Source organism: Symphalangus syndactylus, chromosome 13, assembly GCF_028878055.3.
Source record: "Symphalangus syndactylus isolate Jambi chromosome 13, NHGRI_mSymSyn1-v2.1_pri, whole genome shotgun sequence".
Classification (NCBI taxonomy): Eukaryota; Metazoa; Chordata; class Mammalia; order Primates; family Hylobatidae; genus Symphalangus; species Symphalangus syndactylus.
Window position 1 is genome coordinate 124644399 of NC_072435.2, and position 22899 is coordinate 124667297.

At 49.6% G+C, this 22899-nt stretch overlaps 1 protein-coding gene across 8 annotated transcripts in view; it reads left to right on the top strand.

Moving 5' to 3' along the window:
* Positions 1–22899, top strand: part of GLT1D1 (glycosyltransferase 1 domain containing 1) — a 133765-nt gene that overhangs the window by 102978 nt on the left and 7888 nt on the right. For 4 of the 8 annotated variants that reach the window (XM_055237234.2, XM_055237236.2, XM_055237237.2 and 1 more), the window contains one exon: positions 3064–3162. In XM_055237234.2, coding sequence (XP_055093209.1) covers positions 3064–3162 — 99 coding nt within the window. The other 4 variants (XM_063615228.1, XM_063615229.1, XM_063615227.1 and 1 more) reach the window with 4 other exon arrangements.

Below are 22899 nucleotides of genomic sequence, written 5' to 3' on the forward strand. Positions count from 1 at the left end.
TTAATATAATTTTAATTTGCTTTATCTCGAGGTCTGGTTCTAAGGTCACCTGTTTTTCACTTGGGATTTATGGGTGTGGAGTGCGTTCTCAAGACCTGGGACAGGTCACTATGCTCTATAAAACTTACTGAGTCAGGTAGGAAGCCCATCTGCTACTGTAATCTCATTTGCAGTTATAACAATGCCCAGAGACAGATGTAAATTCTGTAGTATTAACCATTTAATCTGGACAAGCACGGTGGCTCACACCCGTAATCCCAACAGTTTGGGAGGCCAAGGTGGACGGATTGCTTGATCCCAGGAGTTTCAGATGAGTGTGGGAAACACAGCAAGACCCATCGCTACAAAAAAGTTTTAAAAACATTAGCTGAGGATGGTGGCACGTGCCTGTAGTCCCAGCTACTAGAGAGGCTGAGGTGGGAGGATTGCTTGAGCCCAGGAGATGAACGCTGCAGTGAGCTGAGATTGAGCCACAGCATTCCAGCCTGGGCAACAGAGTGAGACCCTGTCCCCTCTTCTCCCCGAAAAAGGTTATTTAATCTTCCCCACTACCCTTTTGAAGGATATTTTATTATCTCTATTTTACCTCAGGGGAAACAGTCAAACAGCTGGGGGCGGAGATTGAGATGTTGACCCAAGATGGTACGACTAGTATCTAGTGGAACCAGGCTTCACACCCAGGCAGGTCAGCTTCAGAGCTTTCCTTACAAATGTGATTTATTTGTTTACTTTTAGAAAGTGTAAAATCTGTAGAAGAACTGAAAGAACAGTACAGCAAATACCTGTGTACCCTTCGCCCACGTTCATCCTCCTGCTTCCTCTCCCTCTCCCCCGTCTCTCTCCATACACATACACTCTCTTTCTCTCTCTTTTCTTTTGCCAAATCATCTGAAAGAAGGTGGTTGATCACGGCACTGCTAATATTTCTCTCTGAAACTTTGCAGACAGGTGTCTTCTCCTGCACCTGAGAAGACATGAGCGTGCCTGAGAAAGTTCGGTGTTAGTTAAATTACGTCACTGGATGTGCACTCCATACATAATTCCCTCAATGTTGTATTTTTTTTTTCAGGCAGGATCCACACACCATTCACGCATTGCATTTGGCTTTGTGTCTCTTTAGTGTCCCGCAACCCAGCTCCCCACAGCTCTTCATGACATTGAACCCTCTGAAGGGTCCTGGTCAGTTGTCCTTGAGAACATACCGATAGATTTGGCTGACGCGTTCCTCGGGGTTGGATTTACATCCCGCTTCCAGCTGGGACTCCACGCAGGTGATGTGTACTTCCCACCACGTCAAACGGGAGACGCATCCGGTCAGCTCTTCTGGCTGTTGGTGACAGATGGCTCCATTGTGAAGGCTCACCTGTCCCTCACCTCTCCTCTGCGATTGATAAGTCTTCTGTGGGGTGGTGCTTTGGGATTTGGGGACACAGATGCTCCTCGACTTATGATGGGGCTGCATCCCAATAAACCCATCACAAGTTGAAAATACTGTGAGTTGGCTAACACAGTGAAACCCCGTCTTTACTAAAAGTACAAAAAATTAGCCGGGCGTAGTGGCGGGCGCCTGTAGTCCCACCTACTTGGGAGGCTGAGGCAGCAGAATGGTGTGAACCCGAGAGGCGGAGCTTGCAATGAGCCAAGATCCCGCCACTGCACTCCAGCCTGGGTGACAGAGCAAGACTCCGTCTCAAAAAAAAAAAAAAAAAAAAAAAAGGAAAGAAAATCCTGTGAGTTAAAAATGTGTTAAATACCCCTAACCTACCAAGTATCGTAGCTCAGCCCAGCTGACCTTAAATATGCTCAAAAGACTTGCTTTGCCTACAGCTGGGCAAAATCATCTAACACGAACCTATTTGATAATGAAGTGTTGAATATCTCCTGGAAGATATTATTGGATACTGTACTGAAAGTGAAAAACAGAATGGTTATATTGTTGCTGAAATATAGTTTTTACGGAACAGGTATTGCTTTTGCAGCACCATGAAGTCAAAAAATCCTAAGTCGAATCATTATAAGTCAGAGACCATGTGTATCCTGTTTCCCGATGACCTTTTACTTGATGGATTTGATCAGGATCCACTAGGATCCACTGTTCATCCCTGATCCTCACCTGAATCACTTATTACACTGGGAGTTACAAAGTGACGACTTTCTAATTCTGCTCTTCTATCGACACTTATTATACATGCAGATTCTTCTGCAGAGATGAGCTTTCCCTGTTCTTCCTCCTACCTTTCCTCCTCCTGCTCCTCCTCTTTCCTTTCATTTCCCTCTCATGACTAGGGAATCAGGTATTTTTGAAATTTAGTGTGTTACCATCTGTTACAATCATTATTCTTTTTGAAGTTGCAGAATTGTCCCGCTGTGGTCAGTGGGATCCCCTTGAAGTTGGCTTCTGTTTCCTTTCAACCTGACATCACTGAACTTAGAACACTGTAGAAAGAGAACCCACAAAATGCCTCCATTCCGGGCAGGCGAGGCCAGGGCTGCACACCGTGCTGTCAGGTCATCTTCTTGTGGCACAGCTGCTAGTTGCTGCCAGGCTGTGGGGCATCAGGCACATATCTCCAGACCTTCGGAAGTGGAAAGTTGGCTTCGTGAATAATTGGAATGATAAATCATTTTCTTTTTAACTTTGTCTGCATGCCACAGAGCTGAGTTTGGTTTTGGTGGCATTCACACTCCCTTGCCTGTGCTGGAAGGAAGTGGCTCCTCAGGAAAATGAGGATGGTAATTAAAAATGCCTACTCCATGTGGTCGGTGAAGAGGTGTCAAATGAGCATTCGGAGAGAGGGGGTTCTTTGTGATACTGCAATGATTATGTCAGACAAACGATTACAGTATATAGTGTTTCAGAGCTTCCAAACGTAGTAGTAAAACTCAGATGTATTTTGAAAACGTGCTGTTGAGATTGGGATATCATTTTGGCAAGGCGTATTTTTTGTGAGATGCCAGAGGTCCAGTTAACCCAAGAAGTTCTTCTGCCCCACCCTGGCTCACCTTGCTGCAGAGGTTCTTGAAATGACTGCCTTCTGCCCCCTTTTCTCCTGTCTCCTCCAGGCGATGGATTTAGAAGTTCCGGTGTTGGCCAGGAACATCCCCGGGAATGCTGCCGTGGTGAAGCATGAAGTCACAGGACTGCTGTTTTCCAGTCCCCAGGTAAAGAAAAGTTCTTTCCCTCCATTCACTCACCTTGTCTGAATAGTTTTCCTCTGTGTTTAATGGAGAGACTCTTTCTGTTAGCGCTCGGCATTCCTGTCCTAGCCGGAGCCCTGCAGAGAGCATGCCGTCTTCTGTTATCACCTGGGCAGCTGCCTGGGTGTGCCACTAGCAGAAGCCTAGGGAACAGGAGCATTGAGTTCCATTCTTGATTTTGTTGCCAAGTTGCTCTACGAGGCTGGGAAAGATAATAACCTCTGAGATGTTCGGATTTCTGATTTCTAAAATGCAAACTCTCAGACACAACCTTGTATTTATGGGACATCTGCTGGCTTTCAGAGGATGAGCACCTATGTGACCACTTTTCATTCCTTGAAACAAATGCACAAAGTATGCAGGGTTCTTGTGTAAGTACAGAAACACGTGTGAACGTCAGGAAATAGAAGAAAGGGCCACGTACCTGTCCATCAGTCCAGCTGGTTATCTGGTGACTTCTGGGGCACACATGTGTGCCATCACCTCCCAGGAGCATGGAAAGGTGTTGCCCAGTGTGGGGGGCCACAGACGGTTCTGGGGATTCACCGGCCAGGGTTTGCCTGCATCCGACACCCTGAGTGCCTCCTGCAGAGAGTGACCCTGGCTGAGTCTCCAAGCCCCATTTTCTCTTCCGGATAAGTGGAGCTTATCGTAATACTTGCCTCTTAGAGTCGTGACATGCGCTGAATGAGTTGATGGCAGAGCTTAGAGGTGCACATGACACATGCTCAGAGCTCAGTAAACACCAATATTATCAAAAGGGAAGGTGTTGGCTGGGTGCAGTGGTCCATGTGGCTCACGCCTGTAATTCCAGCACTTTGGGAGGCTGAGGTGGGAGGATCATTTGAGGTCAGGAGTTTGAGACCAGCCTGGGCAACATGGTGAAACCTCGTCTTTACTAAAAAGACAAAAAAAAAAAAAAAAAGCTTGACATGGTGCATGTCTGTAATTCCAGCTACTCGGGAGGCCGAGGCAGGATAATCACTTGAACCCGGGAGATGGAGGTTACAGTGAACCAAGATTGCACCACTGCACTGTGTCTGGGCAACAGAGTGAGACTCTGTCTCAAAAAAAAAAAAAAAAAAAAAAAGGAAGGCGATGTCACTGCATATGCCTCTTGTTAGGCAGTAGTAAATAAAAATCTTTTTTTTTTTTTTTTTTGAGACAGGGTCTCACTGTGTAGCCCAGGCTGCAGTGCAGTGGTGTGATCATGGCATACTACAGCCTTGACCTCCTGGGCTCAAGAGATCCTCCCACCTCAGCCTCCTAAGTAGCTGGGACTACAGCCATGCGCCACCACGCCTGGCTAATTTTGTTTATTTTTTTGTAGAGACAGGATCTCGCCTTTTTGCCCAGGCTGGTCTCAAACTCCTGGCCTCAAGCGATCCACCTGCTTGGCCTCCTGAAGTACTGGGATTACAGGCATGAGCACCACGTTCAGCAAAAATTAGCTGCTTAAAAAAATATTAGGTTCTACTCCTAACCATCTTTATTAAAGCACATATGATATTCCGAAATCCAGAAAGTTATGCTTAAAAACTAAAAACTCAAATACTTGAATATTCAGTTTTTAAGATTTCCTACAGCAGATGTTTAATTCAAGTTCAACTTTCCCTTTCTGTAGTGTGATGATGTGTCATGCTTTTCACTGCCAGCTTCTCGTAGAGTCGTAAACAAATTCCAGCACAAAAAAGATGAAAGCCAGCTTCACGGGGTGGCGGGGGGATGGGGGATGGTGGGGGGGTGGAGGGGTGGTGTTGGGGGGTTGGCAGTGGGGTGAGGGGGCGGCAGCGGGGTGGGGAGGTGGCGGGGCAGCAGGGCGGTGGGGGTGGAGATCGTAAGTCGTGAGGTATCAGCAGGTCATGAATGAATGCAGTGACCATCCCGGGAAGCGGAGGGAAATAGCAAAGTTGGGACCCAGGAGTTTATCTGTTATCATCTACAAAAGGCGTAGGTAGCACTAAAGGCTTCTCTTTTGCTAGTAATACCTAAAAGCCTAAATAATATCAGGATAGGAAAAGTTTTCAGTAGTTACTTGTTGATTCTCCAAACAAAAGCTCATTGCTTTTTACCATATTTTATATCTCTCAAAATCAACACCAGCCAGGCTTCAGGTCAGCGAATGTTAACATCTACTCTGGCAAAGTGTTTTGGATTTTTTTTTTCTATCTCCCAAAAGGCAACGTCTATTTACTTTATAGCTCAATTTCAGAGGACCAAAGAAAGCACTCCAACTTTATCAGTGAACGTCTGAATAGCAATCCCGTATAAGTGGATCTATTAGGCTGAACAGAAGAATGAAAGCAGTTTGCCTCTTCCAATTTCATACAGCCTCTTGTAAGATATTCCTTTTAATGTTTGCAAATCACTATCATGCCTCCGATGTGTTCAGGTCATTTCTTCAAGTTACCGGCTTCCTGTGAGCCATCAGACACAACTCTGCGGCACTCATGGAGTCTGGTTGCAGACTTATTTTGATTCCAGCACTTTCATGTTCATTTCACAAAGGATGTTAAAAAAAAAATAGAACTCTTCTGGTTTTATGCTGGGGGAGGCTGCGATTCTTAATACAGGTTGAAAGAGTATGCTAGACGTGGATGTCACACCTGGTTTTGTTTGTTTTTCTTTACAGTCTCCTTCCAATTTTACCTAGCACGGGGTAGGAGCTGTTGCTTTAACAACAATATGCATTTTAAATAAGTCAGGGACTATGGTTCTATGAATCTTGACTAAGAAACTCAGATGAAAGGAACCACTAATGGGTTGCCAACGTTGGCAAGATTAATTTTAAATATGAGGCTGGGCACGGTGGCTCGGGCCTGTAATCCCAGTACTTTGGGAAGCTGAGGTGGGTGGATCGCCAGAGGTTGGAGACAAGCCTGGCAAACATGCAAAACCCTGTCTCTACTAAAAATATGAAAATTAGCCAGGTGTGGTGGCAGCTGCATGTAATCCTGGCTACTCGGGAGGCTGAGGCAGGAGAATCGCTTGAACTAGGAGGTGGAGAGAGCAGTGAGCCAAGATTGTGCCGAGATTGCTCCAATGCACTCCAGCCTGATGACAGAGCTGGGTGTCTCAAAAATAAATAAATAAATAAATAAATAAATAAATAAATAAATAAATATGTATTTCAATCTGCGTTGGAACCAGCATTCCATTTTTTAAGAAGGAATGTCCATGTCAGAGCGTCAGCCTTAGTTATGTATGTATGTGGTGTATATATTACCATGTATGCTATTCAAATCAATGCTACATGTGCAGTTAGTAGTTGTGCATTCACTTTTATTTTCTAATTGAGAATGTAAAGAAACCTGATATAAAAAGATGAAGTTCAACACATTAGATTGTATGTTTAATACCCCAGTTACCTATTTTTCAAAACAGAAAACTGATTTTACATACAGTAAAGGACGTGGATGACTGTTAAAGGGCATTCCCTATTCTTTTCATTTTGTGAATCTTTTATAAAACAGTATTAGTCAGGGTTCCCCAGAGAAACAGAACCGGTAGGAGATAGATATAAATATGTGAGGAGATTATAGCAATTGGCTGACATGATTATGGAAGCCAGGAAGTTCCATCATCTGTTGTCTGCAAGCTGGAGATGCAGGAAAGCCAGTGGTGCAATTCAGTCCGAGGCTAAAATCCCAAGAATCAGGGGTGTGAATCCAAAAGAAAGGAGGTCAGCCTATGGAAGAGACACCTGCACCCCCATATTTATCAAAGCACCATTCACAGTCACCAAGGTATGGAATCAACCTAAGTGTCCATCAACAGATGAATGCATGAGGAAAATGTGGTATATATGCCCAGTGGAGTACTATTTAGCCATAAAAAAGGAGTCATGTCATTTATGGCAACATGGTTGGAACTGGAGGTCGTTATATTAAGTGAAATAAGGCAGGCAAAGAAAGATGAATATCGCACATTCCTGGGATCTGAAAGGCTGAGACTCAGGAGCTTAGATGTCTCTGTGCAGGAGAAGATGGATGTCCCAGCTCAAGAAGCAGGAAGATTCCCCTTTTTGTTCTATTCGGATTGGATGGTGCCAGCCCACATTGCTGAGGGTGCATCTTCCCTCTTCCGTTCACAGATTCAAATGCTAATCTCTTCCGGAAACAGCCTCACAGACCCACCCAGAAATAAGGCGTCACCAGCTATCTGGACATCCCTTAGCCCAGGCACACTGACACATAAAATTAGCCGTCATAAAAACTAAACCAACAAAAGGAACAGAAATGTGACCTTTTTTTTCAAAACCATAACACACACTCTGTGGGTCAGGCAGTTTTTCTGGTAACCTGGACTCTGTCCCCCTCTCCCTTCCTGACACTTGTGTCCTACGGTGGCCTCGTGTGTGTGCCCCTGTCCCCCTCCTCCCTTCCCAGCACTTGTGTCCTATGGCAGCCCCATGTCTGTGCCCCTGTCCCCCTCCATCTCCCGCCACTTGTGTCCTACAGCGGCCCCGTGTGTGTGCCCCTGTCCCCCTCGGCCTCCTGGCACTTGTGTCCTACGGCGGCCCTGCGTATGTGCTCCAGTGAGGGGTTGCACACGTCATGCCTTCAAGGGTGGAGTGAGCTGCAGTGTATAGTGGGATTGGGGCAGTCAATTGTTCTCCTAGCTGTCTGTTGCAGACCTGCAGGGCTAGCTCTGGGTCTAGACACAATATCCAGAGCCTTTGAATGATATTCACATCTCGTCTAAGAAGGGACAGGACTAAGACATCAGCAATGGCTATAGCAGTGCATCGATTAGCCTGGGCAGCAGCAATGAGGTCTTTAGGGGAAGACTTCCCGGCATACAGGTGTGGGCAAGGAATGAGTGGAGGGAGTCGAACACAGTGTGGCCTGTGCTGGGCAGGAGGTTCAAGCTCAGGTGTCTGGAGGACACCCAGGTATGCAGGGAGTGAGGTGGCCTGGTCAGGTGCAACCCTAGGGACCTTGGGGTCAGACGTACAGCCCTTGCTGCTGTTGAAGAGTGGCTGAAAGTCGATTCTTATGTGGGTATTACTGATTTAGAAATGTAGACAACTCAGATTCTAAAATGATTCCTTTTTTTTTTTTTTTTTTTTGAGATGGAGTCTCTCTCTCTCGCCCAGGCTGGAGTGCAGTGATGTGATCTCGGCTCACTGCAACCTCTGCCTCCTGGGTTCAAGTGATTATTCTGTCTCAGCCTGCCGAGTAGCTGAGACTACAGGTGTGCGCCACCATGCCCTCTAAGTTTTGTATTTTTAGTAGAGATGGAGTTTCACCATATTGGCCAGGCTGGTCTTGAACTCCTGATCTTGTGATCTGCCCACCTTAGCCTCCCAAAGTGCTGGGATTACAGGCGTGAGCCACCGCGCCCAGCCAAAATGATTCTTTTAAACATGATGGGGACCTACTTACACATTCGTGGGGAGATTTGCTGCCAGCCTGTAACCTCTGCTCTGGATCAGGGATACCCCTTTCCACTGACAGATGAGAACTGTAACTCAGCCGGAGCACACTGTGCACACTGACGACAGTGGGTTACCTGAGGAGGACACATCAAAGGTGACGTCTGGTCCCAGGGTCCAGGCTGCCTCTGGCCATCAGTGTCCTCCTCACTCCAGACAGAAGAGGTGTCAGCTGTCCCAGGAGGGCCTGCTGTGGGTTCGGGAGTGGAGTGGGGTTGATTCCAGGGTCGTATGGGCCAGAAAATAGGAAGGACTTGATGTGATAAAACAACAGTGGGAGGCTGGGTGCAGTGGCTCACACCTGTAATCTCAGCACTTTGGGAGGCTGAGGCGGGTGGATCACTTGAGGTCAGGAGTTCAAGACCATCCTGAGTGACATGGTGAAACCCCATCTCTACGAAAACACAAAAATTAGCCGAGCATAGTGATGGGCGCCTATAATCCCAGCTACGTGGGAGGCTGAGGCAGGAGAATTGCTTAAACCCGGGGAGTGGAGGTTGCAGTGAGCCGAGATTACGCCATTACACTCCAGCCTGGGCGAGAGTGAGACTCCATCTCAAAACAAAAACAAAAAGGTGTTTTTTTCTCTCTCTACACGAAAATTAACGTGTGCTGACTCCTATCACGCACAGGCATGTTAGGCAGAGAGCTTTTATGGAGTTCTTACTATGTGCCCGGCACTGAGCCAAGTCCTGAAGGTGAAGGAATGAAACAGAAAGAGTGAAAGGCCCTCAGGAATGCACAGTCGGCTGTGGGTGGTGCGCAGATGGCAGAACACGGCAGCAGGTAGCATGCCCTCTGCATCATCGGCCCATCACGAGCAACACCTGTCTTAGTCTGTTCCGGATTCGGTAACAGAATACCATAGACTGGGGGCTTAAGCAACAAACATTTCTCTCTCACAGTCCTGGAGGCTGCAAGTCCAAGATGGGCACCTGATAGACAGCTGTTTTCTTCCTGTGTCCTCATGTTAGAAGGGCTGAGACAGCTCTCTGGGGTCCCTTTTATAAGGACCCTAATCTCGGCCAGTTGCGCTGGCTCATGCCTATAATCCCAGCACTTTGGGAGGCCAGATTGCTTGAGCCCAGGAGTTCAGGGCCAGCCTGGCCAACATGGAGAAACCCTGTCTCTACAAAGAAAGTAAAATATTATCTGGGGGTGGTGGCAGACGCCTGTAGTCCCAGCTACTCGAGAGGCTGAGATGGGAGGATCACTTGAGCCTGAGAGCTAGAGGCTGCAGGGGAGCCATGATGGCGTGGCTGCGCTCCAGCCTGGGTGACAGAGTGAGACCCTGTCTCAAAACAACACAGACACCAATCTTTGCATCCTCATGACCCAGTCACCTCCCAAAGACCTCACCTCCTGCCGTCCCCTTGGGGGTGAGCAGTTCAGCGTATGAATTTGAGGAGACACAAACATTCACCCCACAATATGACCCTTTGTCAAATGTTCACCCTGTGATGGACATGTTCCTGCTGCTTTACCTGGATGGACTCCATGAACTCTCACAACAATGCCGTGGCGTCAACACCTTCATAATCACCGTGGGACCAGTGGGGAAACCGAGGCATGGAGAAGCTCGGTTAACTAGGTTGTGTCAGAGCCACACCTGGAGCCTCGTCACCCTGGCATGTTGTGTTATTAGTGTGAAGAGATTACTAAGGACCAGTGGTGAGAAGCCTGCAGGTTTACCTGGGCAGGATGAGGTTTAATGAAGGAAGAGACGTTGAGCTGGACCTCAAAGGACGAGATTCCCCAGGCAGGGAAAGGCATTCACAGTAGAGGGAATCACCTGGGCAAAAGTTTAGGGGTATGAAAGTGTGCAATGCATTGGAAGAGTTAGGCTTAGTGCAGTATGGAAGGTGTGAGGGAAGGAATGGCCTAAATGAAAGGGAACTCAGATGTAAAGAGCATGGGACATAGGGGAGTGTGGTGAGCAGAGTTCTGAGATGCCCTGTGGCCTCTGCCTCCTGGTGTTCGGCTGTTATGGTAGGTTATGTGGCAAGAGGGATTTTGCAGATGTGATTAAGGTAACTAATCAGTTGACTTTGAGTTAATCAAAGATATGAACTATGTGGGCCTGACATCATCAGAGCCCTTTAAATTTAGATCTAGAGGTCAAGGACAGAAGAATTCAGAGAGACTGGGACCTGTGGAGGGATCCACATGGCAAGGAACTTTGGGCAGCCTCTAGGAGCTGGGTGCGACCCCTGGTTGACAGCCAGTGGGAGAAAGATGGTCTGGGTCCTACACCCACAGAAACTGAATTCTGCCAACAACTGTGTGAGGTTCGAGGAAGACCCCAAGCTCCAGACAGGAGCCCAGCCCAGCCCAGCCCAAACTTTGATCTCAGGCTTGTGGGATGCTGAGCTGAAAAGTCAGCTCTGCTATGTCTGTGCCTGGACTTTGACTTGCAGAAACCGTGAGATAATACATGGGTGTCATTCTAAGTCCCAAGTCTGTGGCTATTTGTTATGCAGCCGTAGAAAACTAGTCCCAGAGACTGGGCATGGTGGCTCACACCTGTGATCCTAGCACTTTGGGAGGCTAAGGCAAGCAGATTGCTTGAGCTCAGGAGTTCAAGACCAGCCTGGGCAACATGGCAAAGTCCTGTCTCTGCTTAAAAAAAAAAAGAAAAAAAAAAAATTAGCCAGATGTGGTGGCTCGTGCCTGTAGTCCCAGCTACTGGGAGGCTGAGGTAGGAGGATCGCTTTAGCCTGGGTGATGGAAGTTGCCGTGAGCTGAGATCTTGCCACTGCACTCCAGCCTGGGTAACAGAAAGACCCTGTCTCAAAAATAAAGAAAAAGAGAACCAGCTCCAAGAAGGCAAGAGAAGAGTTTCCAGTGATGCCAATGCAGCTGGCTGCAGAGGAGGAAAGAATGTGTTCACAGTGGCAGAGATGGGACCTCCAGAAAGAGGACTGTTTCAGGTAATTAATGCATCGCATTTGAGATGATGGAAGATCATTCAAGGGGATTCATAGGGTCTTACTGGAGAAAAACTTATGTTTCTCTTTCCCCCTGCAACCACTGCATCTTTGTGTATTCAATGAGCGGCTGGAAGTAGGAGTCCCTGGTGCAATTGGAGAGAAGGAGACAGCAGAGTGCTCCTGGGAGCCAGAGCTGAGCTGAGAGGGCATGCATACCAGCCAGCATCCCTGCCTGAAATGCCCCAGGGGTGGCCGGCTGCACTTGGAAGAAAGTCCAAATTTTTTCTGATGGCCACCAAGCTGTCCCTGAGCTAACCACTGCCTACCACTCTACCTTTGGTGCTCTGCGGCCACGTGGGCATCTCTGCTCCTCCCTCACAGGTAACTTGAGTCCCCAGCCTCTTTTCACCACCCTTCCCTATCTTATTTCCTTCCTGGCGTGTGTCACGGTGCTACACTGCTTGCTCCCCACACTGTCCTCCCCAACCCCTCAGACTGTTAGATCCAGGAGAGCAGTTTCTCCAACTGTAAAATGGGGAAGTGAGGCCTCATCTGGGGGGTTTCATGCTCTTCTGCACGCAGCCCCAGCACTTGGGCAGCACGTGGCACTAAATGTGTGTTGACAGGTGAATGGTGAGCACAGGGTCCCAGGGTGGGGGTGGCAGCTCTTGGCACAAAGATGATGAGCATCTGGAGGGAAGTTTGCTTTAGGGAGCTTGTGAGGACAGCCTACTGAACTGAATAAAAAACCATTTTTTTTTTAAATGACAATTAAACATATTCAGCCCTGGTAGGAACAGAATAATCTCTATTTCTATATACCTCACTCCTGGAAAACTTCTATTTAAGCAGAGCTTTCCAAACCTACCAAAGATTGATTGTTTCATTACCACCACAATCCTGTTATTTCTCCTTTTAAGAAGTAGAAAAGGGTTGAGCTATTTTCCTAGGTATTTTATTGCTCTGTTTTATAGCTTCAAAATTAAAATCCATTTGACATTTAATAGAAACTGTGAATCTATACACTGTCCCAGGGTCAGACTTTTAAAGTGTAGCTCAAACCTATTTTGCTTGGAGGTTCTGTTTGTATGGTGCACAGCTATAGAAAAACATAAGTTCTGGAATAATGACATTGACCAGAGCTGGCATTTATCCAGTGGGTATTCTGGGCTGGGCTCTGGCCGTAGTGTTCTATGTGACTTGCATTTTCACTAAAGATAGCTTATTTTTCTTCAGACGCTAATGGCTTTAATAGTCAGTCAATGGTTTAATGTTTGGGAAATGTGAGGCCCGGTAGAAAACGTCAGCCTCCAAACTTTCGTTCAGTCAGGGCTGCGCTGAGATCTCAAGTTTTGCTCTTGGCAGCTGAGTGATCCTGGACGCCCCTCCTGTCCTCTGCTCGATGCTTCTTCGGGAGAGTGGAGATCATGACCTCTTTTTGGGGAATAGCTGAGGGAGGATGCATGCACTATTGCCTCTCCCTTCCCCTGGAAAAAAAACTGCAAATACTCAACCGCGTTCACGGCTTGCAGCGCTGCGCACTAGGGGAAGCCGTGGAATATGGAAAGCATTTATGTTTAAGTGCCGGGATCAGCCCACAGCAGGATTCCCACCTGGTGCAGAGCACTGAGAACCCAGGGAGAAATTCCTGTCTCACTCTCACTTCGAGTTATGTTCTACTTATGGATTTGGGGAGGCCACTGGCCAACGTTATGTAAAGTATTACTTCTCTCTTATTTTTTAAAAATGTTTTAACATAACATCTATAATTCTTGGAAGTTAAACGCATCCAGGATGTGTAAGCACTAGCCAGTGCGCTGCACACAGTAGGTCCTCAGTGTGAAATCCGAGCTGCAGACCCTGCTGCGTTGATTGGATTTCCAGTTAAGCCCAGAGGAAACGCCGGACAAAGCATGTGTGAACGAAATTGGAGGTTAATGCAAAACTTATGTGGATTTGTTTGTTTTTTTTTTTTTTTGAGACAGAGTCTTGCTCAGTCGCCCAGGCTGGAGTGCAGTGGTGCAAACTCAGCTCACTGCAAGCTCCGCCTCCCTGGTTCACGCCATTCTCCTGCCTCAGCCTCCCCAGCAGCTGGGACTACAGGAGCCCGCCACCACGCCCAGCTAATTTTTTTGTATTTTTAGTAGAGACGGGGTTTCACTGTGTTAACCAGGATGGTCTCGATCTCCTGACTTCGTGATCTGCCTGCTTTGGCCTCCCAAAGTGCTGGGATTACAGGCGTGAGCTACTGCGCCCGGCCATTTACATGGATTTGGAAGTAGTGTGACCTGGTTGCTTATTGTGCGATTCTGGGAAGCATTTGAGAGCAGAATAATAATACAAGCACACCAGGCTGGGCACAGTGGCTCACGCCTGTCATCCCAGCACTTTGAGAGGCTGGGTGGATCACTTGAGGTCAGGAGTTCGAGGCCAACATGGCAAAACCCTGTCTCTACTAAAAATACAAAAAATTAGCTGAGCAGGGTCGCAGGCACCTATAATCCTAGCTACTCAGGAGGCTAAGGCATAAGAATCACTTGAACCCGGAGGGTGGAGGTTGCAGTGAGCCGAGATCATGCCACTGCACTCCAGCCTGGGTGACAGTGTGAAGCATCGTCTCAATAATAGTAATAACAATACTAGGGAAACAGATGTAAACCTCGCCCAAGCAGCAGAGGGACAGCCTGCCTGGGGGCTGTGATGGGGTGCCTGGGCTGGTGTATTGTTAGGGACACAGATTCTCCAGTGAGCTAGAGAGGGTGGGTCCCTTGTGTCGGGCCACTTGGGTGGGGTGAGGAGCTGGGTGAGAACTGGGTCTGATGCAGAGCCTGAGCTCACGCAGGGCCGGGAACACAAATGGCCCTGCTCTCCCCCTTCCCTGCTGCTGCCCTGGCAGCTCCTCCTCACTCTGCCTCCTCTTTCCTGCTGTGCCCCCCTTTTTCTCTCCCTCTCCCTCTGTCTCATCATCTCCTTGTCTGTCTCTGTAGCTCCTCTCTCCCTCTGTCTTTTTCTGTCTCTCATGGTCTTTCTGTCTCAGTCTCTGTAACCCTCCTCCTCCTCTCTGTCTGTGTCTCTGTCTGTTTCTGTAGCTTTCCTCCCTGTCAATCTGTTTCTCTCATTGTCTCTTCCTCTGTCTCTGTTTCTACCTGTATCTCAGTCTCTAGCTCTCTCTCTCATTCTCTCTCCCTCCCTCCCTCCCCTCCTCTCCTGTTTCACACCTAACCATTTTGTAAAGTGGTTCTTCTCACCCTGATTCTGTCTGTATTCTTGGGGAGAAGGGACGATTTCTGAGCCCCACCCTGGGTGTAGATGCCCCCGGATGCAGCCTGAGGCTGGAAGAGAAGCCCCTGGCTGACTGAGTAGCCCCTGGGGCAGGTATGCACCGAGCTGGGTGTGCACCGAGCTGAGCGTGCACTGAGCTGGGTGTGCACCGAGCTGGGCGTGCACTGAGCTGGGTGTGCACCAAGCTGAGCGTGCACTGAGCTGCGGCGTGGCGAGCAGGGCCAGGACACGGGTGAGCCACAAGGTGGGGCTCACTGCTCAGGCACAGAGGCTGGGCCATCACCAAGGTGCGGAGGCACTCGGGGCTCCTCCTGGCCGCCTCACTCCTGGCCAAGCAGGGAGCATCCTGCTTGCATCGCGTCTGGAATTCGCTGAAAATACAGAGAGGGAAGAGGCAGAGAGAGAAGAGCTTCCTTCCCGCTGTGAGTTCAGTCCCCACCTCTGAGAACAGGAGGAGGCATCTCTGCGTCATCCTGACACTTGGCTCTCCACCATCTCCTGGGCCCTCGCGCGGGTGCACCTGTTGCTGTGCAAAGCCTGCTGGGCACCTGCCAGGAGTGTGAGCCCGCAGGCACCAGCTGGGGACTGTGATTAGGGGAGGGGCCAGGCATGGAGAGACCCTCCCCTCCCCCTGCCTCTGCCTGTGTGCTCTTCCTGGAGGCCTCCTGGTGATCTGTGTCAGCAATGACAAATGCAGTCCCCAGTCAGTGGGGTGCTTGCCTCGCATCAAAACAACGCTGCTGTAGGAATCAGCTCCGAAGGCCATTTTTGGGGTATCCTGGAGTTCAGAAGGAAGAGGATGGTGACTTGTTGGCACTGGTAGAAGCCGGGCCAGGGTCTGTGGAGGACCCCCGTGGGCTGCAGCCTTAGGGGTAACGCTGCAGGGGAAGGCCTGCCTGGAGCCTCAGCCCCTGCCTGTTGCAGGTGCGTGCACAAGCGGCTGGGCACACCGTCCTGGGTCCTGGGCTCCCAAGCCCGCCGCGCCCTCTCCCCTGAGCCCCACTTCCCATCTGTCCCACTTCTCCTGAGCTCTGTCTGCAAACGCAGCTGCACCCCATCTCCACTGCACTCCCGACCGAGGGGCTGCAGGGTCTTGCCTGGGCTGTTCTAGCAGCCTCCTCCTTCCAGCCCGCCCACTCCCTCCCCGCAGCCACAGGCACCAAGTGAAAGTCCGCTTCTATCCACTGCAGCTGAGGACCCTCTGGTGGCTTCCCCATTGCACCTAGAAGAAAATGCCACTGCTGGCCCGGCTTCTGAGGCCTTGCACAGCTCGTGCTGCCCCCTCCTCATTCCAGGCTTCTCTGTCCAGCACCTGAGCTCTGCTCACCCTCTGTCTCTAACTGAGCTGCGCCCACGGCTGGCGCCTCCTCGACTGTTTCTTGGTTGAAATCACCTTGGAAGGACTTTTCGTGGCCACCCAGTGTGACTGGGGTTCCCACTTGGGTTTTCTCTGTCCTTGCACCTGTGTCTGTGTACACTGCACTCTTCGCCATCTATAAACACCAGTCCCCAGCCTGGAAGCTTCCCGAGGGCAGCAGTCAAGCATGTTTACTCATCAGCTCTCCCTCGCAGGGACCCTGATGTGGACTGGGTGCTCAGTGGGTACTGGAAGGGATGATTATGCCCCGGCGTACAGTACTGGAAGGGATGACTATGCCCCGGCGTACAGTACTGGAAGGGATGACTATGCCCCGGCGTACAGTACTGGAAGGGATGACTATGCCCCGGCGTACAGTACTGGAAGGGATGACTATGCCCCGGTGTACACTACTGGAAGGGATGACTATGCCCCGGCGTACAGTACTGGAAGGGATGATTATGCCCCGGCGTACAGTACTGGAAGGGATGATTATGCCCCGGCGTACAAGGCGCAACCCTCCCAGAGGGCATGTTTTGTTATTTTCACCTGATAGCAAGTGATGCAGCACGCCACACAGTTGTACTTTAAATGCTCTCTTTTCTTTTTCTTTTCAAAGTCGCAGATGACAGCAGTCATCCCGCCCAATCATTGGCACCTGTCAGATTTTGTCCCCATGCCTAGCAAGTAGTCTCTGACAGTTTCATGCCAATCACAGGTTCTGGTGCTGAGTGCCAAGCGGCAAAACGACAGGATCGCCTACTCCTGCCTGGGTGCTTAGATCCCATGTAAATGCCTTTGGCTTAGAAATTGTCTTTCTTCTGCCCTCCCTTCCTCCCTCCCTTTTTCCTTCCTTCCTTCATCTACCTCCTTTCTTCCTCCCTCCTTTTCTTCATCTGTTCTTTGCTCCCATTTTCTTTGATTTCTTCTCCCTCCCTCCTTCCTTCTTTTCTCCCTTCTTCCCTCCTGACTTCCTTCTTCCCTTCCTCCCTTCCTCCCCTCCTCCCTCCGTTCCTCTCCCTCCCTTCCTCTCTCCCTCCATCCCTCCTTCTACCTCCCTCCCTCCTTCTCTCTACCTCCCTCCCTCCCTCCCTCTCTCCTTCTGTCCTTTTCTCTCTCCTCTCCCTTCCTCTCTTCCTTCCTCCCTGTCTACCTCCCTCCCTTCCTCCCTTGCCTCCTCTCTCCCTCCCTTTCTCCCTTCCTTCTTCCCTCCTTTCTTCTCTCCCTCCTTTCCTCTCTCCCTCCCTCCCTAACTTCCTCCCTTCCTCCCTTCTTTGCTCCCTTTCTCCCTCTGTCCCTTCCTCCTTCCCTTCCTCTCTCCCTCCCTCCCCTCCTCTCTCCCTTCCTGTGTGCCACTGCCCTCATCGTTCCGCATTAGTGAGCTCAACCTTCTTTTGGTTTTGCCGGGAGAATCCATTGTTTGCACTTTATACAGGAGTGTGGTCTCTGTGGTTTTCCCTGAATCTCTGTCGCACACGTCAAGGCTCCCTCTCAAGTGTCGCTACCACATGTCTGAATAAGCAAGCTGTCCCTTGGAGATCTTGGACTGCAGCGGAACTGGGCTGCATGCAGAGCAAAGCCATGAGACGACCAGGGTGCCAACAGGAAGTGGCAGCTGCTCTAATGGACCCCATCACCTCAGGAGGGCAGCATTGGGAGACATTATTTCTTGCTCTTCTGGAGGCCAGAGCTGGTTGTTTTGGTCTGTGACCACCGCCCATGTGGTCACTCAGAGCCCAAGCTCCTTCCGTGGCCTGGCTCCAGCTCCACGTGTAGGTAGCTGCTGGGGAGAGAGAAGACAGGGTCTACCATGGGAGGTATGTGTGACCTGGGCTGGAGGGAGCACACGCCCCTCTCCACTCATGCTCTCTTGGCTGGACCCTGGTCACATTGTGCCCGCTGCTAGGGATGCTGGGAATTGCAGCCTGGGAAGAACCGGGGAGCAATTGTATGACTGGGTGCTCCTCCTTTCTCCCGAAAGACTGAGGCTAACGTGTTCTTGGAGAAAAAAAACACAGAAAACAAGACCCATCATAAGGAAGATGGCTAGCATCTGTTGAATGCTCGCTCTGCAGATATAAATGTGGATTATCTTGTTTAACCTGCACAATGACAAATGTGCTGTTATCAGCCCCATTTCCTAGATGAGTAAACTGGGCACAGAGGAGTTAACTTCCTCAAGGCCCAGAACCTGGTAAAAGGTGCAGCTGAGGTTCATACTCTGCTTTCCAGCTTTATTAAGGTCTGATTGACAAATTTGAAGATTGTATACGTGTATGGTATACCACTTAGTGTTTTGCTATGTGCATCCACTGTTCAATGATGAAATCGAGCGAATTAACATTTCCATCCCCACACATACCTTTTTTTTGTAATGAGAATATTTAAGATCCACTCACTTAGCAACTTTCAAGTATACTAGAGTCACCAGGCTGCCCCATAGGTCTCCAGAATATGACCCTCCTAACTGAAACTTTGGAACCATTGACCAATGTTTCCTTATTTCCTCTCCTGCAGCCCCCCAGCCCCTGGTAACCACCCTCCTACTCTCTTTCTATGAACTTGACTTTTTAAGAATCCACATCTAGGTACAATTATGAAGTATTTGTCTTTTCTATTTTGTTTGTTTGCTTGTTGGCTTTTTTTTTTTTTTTTTTTGAGATGGAGTCTCACTCTGTTGCCCAGGCTGGAGTCCAGTGGCATGATATTGGCTCATTGTAACCTCTGCCTCCTGGGTTCAAGCAATTCTCCTGCCTCAGCCTCCCCAGTAGCTGGGATTACAGGCATGTGCCACCACACCTGGCTAATTTTTTTTTTTTTTTTGTATTTTTGGTAGAGACGGGGTTTCACTATGTTGGCCAGGCTGGTCTCGATCTCCTGACCTCAAGTGATCCACCCACCTCGGCCTCCCAGAGTGTTGGGATGACGAGCGTGAGCTACCGCCCCAGCCTGCTTGTGTTTCTTTCCTCTCCCCCAGGCATAATCAGAACGAATGGCAGATTTACCACCACACTTTAATGGGCTGCTCTTTCCCTCCAACTTCCTCCTGCTCTAACCCGCCAAGCCGTCACACAAGCCCAGAGGAAAGTCTCCCAGGCCCTCTCTTCCCTCCCTTCCCTGCCTCTCACCTTCTTCTTTCCTTCAAGATGCCCACCTTCTCCCCACCAACCCCCAAAGCACACCAGAGCAGCAGAAGCACCTTTCAGCCAGCCGGGTGTGTGGAAATGGCTAGTGTTCTACTCGGCCCATCGTCTGGAAAGTGAGCAAATGAGAAGCACAGAAAATATTCCTGAAGTTGTTTTTAGCTTCATCGGTGGCTCCCAGGTTTCCCCTGTCTCTGTGTGTGTATGTGTGTGTGTGTGTAGGGTGTGTGTGTGTGTGTGTGTAGGGTGTGTGTGTGTGTGTGTAGGGTGTGTGTGTGTGTGTAGGGTGTGTGTGTGTGTAGGGTGTGTGTGTGTGTGTGTGTAGGGTGTGTGTGTGTGTAGGGTGTGTGTGTGTAGGGTGTGTGTGTGTGTAGGGTGTGTGTGTAGGGTGGGTGCTTGGTGATCTGTGCTCCACACCACGTGCAGCAGTGGTCAGTGGTGTGTTAACCTCAGGCGGGTTCCTGGGTGACCTGGGCTCCCATCTCTTGATCTGTGTGTATGGAGGGGGAGAGGGCGCATAGGAATAGTCCAAATTCCTAGTTCCTTTTCTGCAATTTCAAAATCCAAAAAGCGCTTGGAAAACATGCGCTTGAAAAACCTGCCATCGGGACCCACCTGCCAGCTCTGTGCGTTTTTACTAGCAGGTACCTGGCTGATGGCCGGAGTCCTTGTTCACACGGATGTCTGTGGACCCACCCGGCTCACAGAGGGCGAGGGCTCTTGCTCCCTCCTGCTTCAGCCACAGCAATGTCTTTGAGCCACACTAACCCTGCATCCTGCATTTCATGAGCCACAGAGCCCCGGGAATGGCAGGAATAAAACACAGGTTCTCCAGCAGTCAGTGACCCTGCTGTTAGTTACCCAGGTCTTGCACTGTTTTCCCTCCTCAAATAACAGCTGTCCTTTGACCAGCACAGTCGACCTCTGCTGTGCAAATGCCAGAAGGGAAAGAGAAGTTTTACTGTCTCACCACCCATAAGACCACTCTTTTTAGTGAGTTTGGTGCCAAAACTCCTGTCTGAACTGATGTGAAGTCACCTAGGGCTGTGTTTGTCGTGCGTCACGGGACTATTCATACATTTTGATTAAGAAACACTGATCTGTTGTTGACGGTCATGGCCTTAGACCTCGCTGGAGATAATATGTAATAGAAGGCTATAGCAGCTGAATTACTAAAATCCCCCAGGTCCTGAATTCTGAAGCCTCAGTCTGTGTACATTTTTGAGCACTGGATGCATGTTGGCTGCTGTTGTTAATTTCTGGCTGGATCCTGACCTCCACTGGAGGCTCTTGGCCAGAGGCCGGCTCTCTCTTCGCTAAAGAAGTGTTGAAGAAAGAAGCATTTGCCCCTCATTGAGGCTGTCCTCCCCTCCACCAGCAGCGAAGATGAATCGGGTAGGAATTAGCTTTCTCACCTGCTGGCTCTCCTTTGCTTAGTGCGCCCCCTGCACCTGCACCTGCAAACCTCCTTCCGCATGCTACACACTCCCACGCTCCATCACTCCTGAGCACCCACCATGTCTGCGGGTGGCCTGTTAGATACACGCGCAGGCATTGTCCCGGCAAAGGGCCTGAGCACAGAGCCTCCCTGGCTCAGCGTGCCTACAGAGGGCCCACTGGCAGATTCACTGGGGGTCGGTCTTGGAATGGACGTCAGACTCAAGCATCGTGACTGGGGTGGCGGGGGAAGTCAAGCATCGTGAGTAAGGGCCAGAGTCCCCACCCCACCACCTTGTCCTCTGGCCCTGTATTGAGCAATTGCTATGCACAGGGCTCATTGACTGAGAGGTTATTTCTGACCCTACCCAGTTGGCTTGTTCAGTCCCCATCTGCAGTAGATGCCCATAGCTGTTTTTTTTTTTTTTTCTTTTCAGACAGGGTCTCACTCTGTCACCCAAGCTGGAGTGCAGTGGCGCTATCTCAGCTCACTGCAACCTCCAGCTCCCTGGTTCAAGTGATCAGTCCCGCCTCAGCCTCTGGAGTAGCTGGGACTACAGACGTGTGCCACCACGCCAGGCTAATTTTTGCGTTTTTTGGTAGAGACAGGGTTTCGCCATGTTAGCCAGGCTGGGCTCGAACTCCTGACCTCAAGTGATCCACCCGCCTCGGGCTCCCAAAGTGCTGAGATTACAGGTGTGAGCCACAGCTCCTGGCCCCCTAATGGCTGTTTTTGATACTTATTTTAAAGTGAGCCCCTAATGGTAACCATGATGTTCAGGGTGAAAGAACATCAGTTCTCCTATAAATCAATGACTACTCTGTGTTTTAAGAGGTGGATGGAAGGTTCATGCTGAAGAGATTAGAGAAGAGCTTCATGTTCTTTTGCATGGTCTTGACTTTATCCGATGCAGGAGCCACTGGGAGAACGATCAGCATACGCTGGCAGTCGGGGTGATGACGTGGTCACATTGATGTGTTGTCAGTGGTGACAGTTTGACAGTTTGGATAGTGCCATAAAATGTGACCAGAGGGATGGTGTCGTGTACAAGAAAAGTACCACAGTCAGGTGCATGTTTCTCTTCTAGGCATTGAAGTCTTGAAGGAGGAGCCTCACAACTTGCAGTTTTCAACAAAATAAATCTGTCCTATGACCAAATACTTTTTGGAAAATGAGGCAGGCACGGCAGGTTGCCTTAGACCTGTCAGGCTTCCTGCAATCCCCTGGGGGCGCTGTTGGGCACTGTTAGAAAACGCACATTCCTGAACCCCACCCTCCACCCACCCAATCAGTATCTCGGGGACAGAGGGCGGGTATGTGGGGCGTGTGTGTTTCACGAGCTCCGTTAGAGAGTCTTACAGCAAGGTTTGAGAAGCAAAGCCACCGTCGAAGCCTTAATTAACTCGAAGGCTCCAACCAAAAAACCCCGAGGAAAACCCGAGATCTTTAATGACGGCAGCCTGTGCCAGTCTTGAGACACTTCCTCGTCAACGTCTCCCATCGATAAGCTGTCGTATTTGAAGCAGCGGGAGAGGAGCTTCGGGGCTGTTTAATTTAACACACCAAGCCTGAAATTCAAGAGTTTTCCTGTGATTGACTGTAGCTCATCTTGGAAAAATAAGTATATATCACTTGCTGAAGGTTGTCAGAATGTAATGCTCTTTAAAACCGTAGCATTTTAAATCTGCCAGCGCCAGCATGCGTCCTGCTCAAGGCTTTCGCTTCTCGTGGAGTTTTTTTTCCCCTTCTGTTCTGTGGCTTTGAGGTGACATCATCATGAGAAGGATTGTATGAGGTTCTAATATTCATTTTATAAAACGGGTACTGGCTGGGCGCAGTGGCTCACACCTGTAATCCCAGCACTTTGGGAGACCAATGAAGGTGGATCACTTGAGGCCGGGAGTTCAAGACCAGCCTAGCCAACATGGCAAAACTCTGTCTCTACTGAAAATACAAAAATTAGTCGGGCATGGTGGCACAAGCCTGTAATCCCAGCTGCTTGGGAGGCTGAGGCAGGTGAATCACTTGACCCCGGGAGGCAGAGGTTGCAGTGAGCCGAGATCGCGCCGCTGCACTCCAGCCTGGGCGACAGAGAGAGACTCCATCTCAAAAGC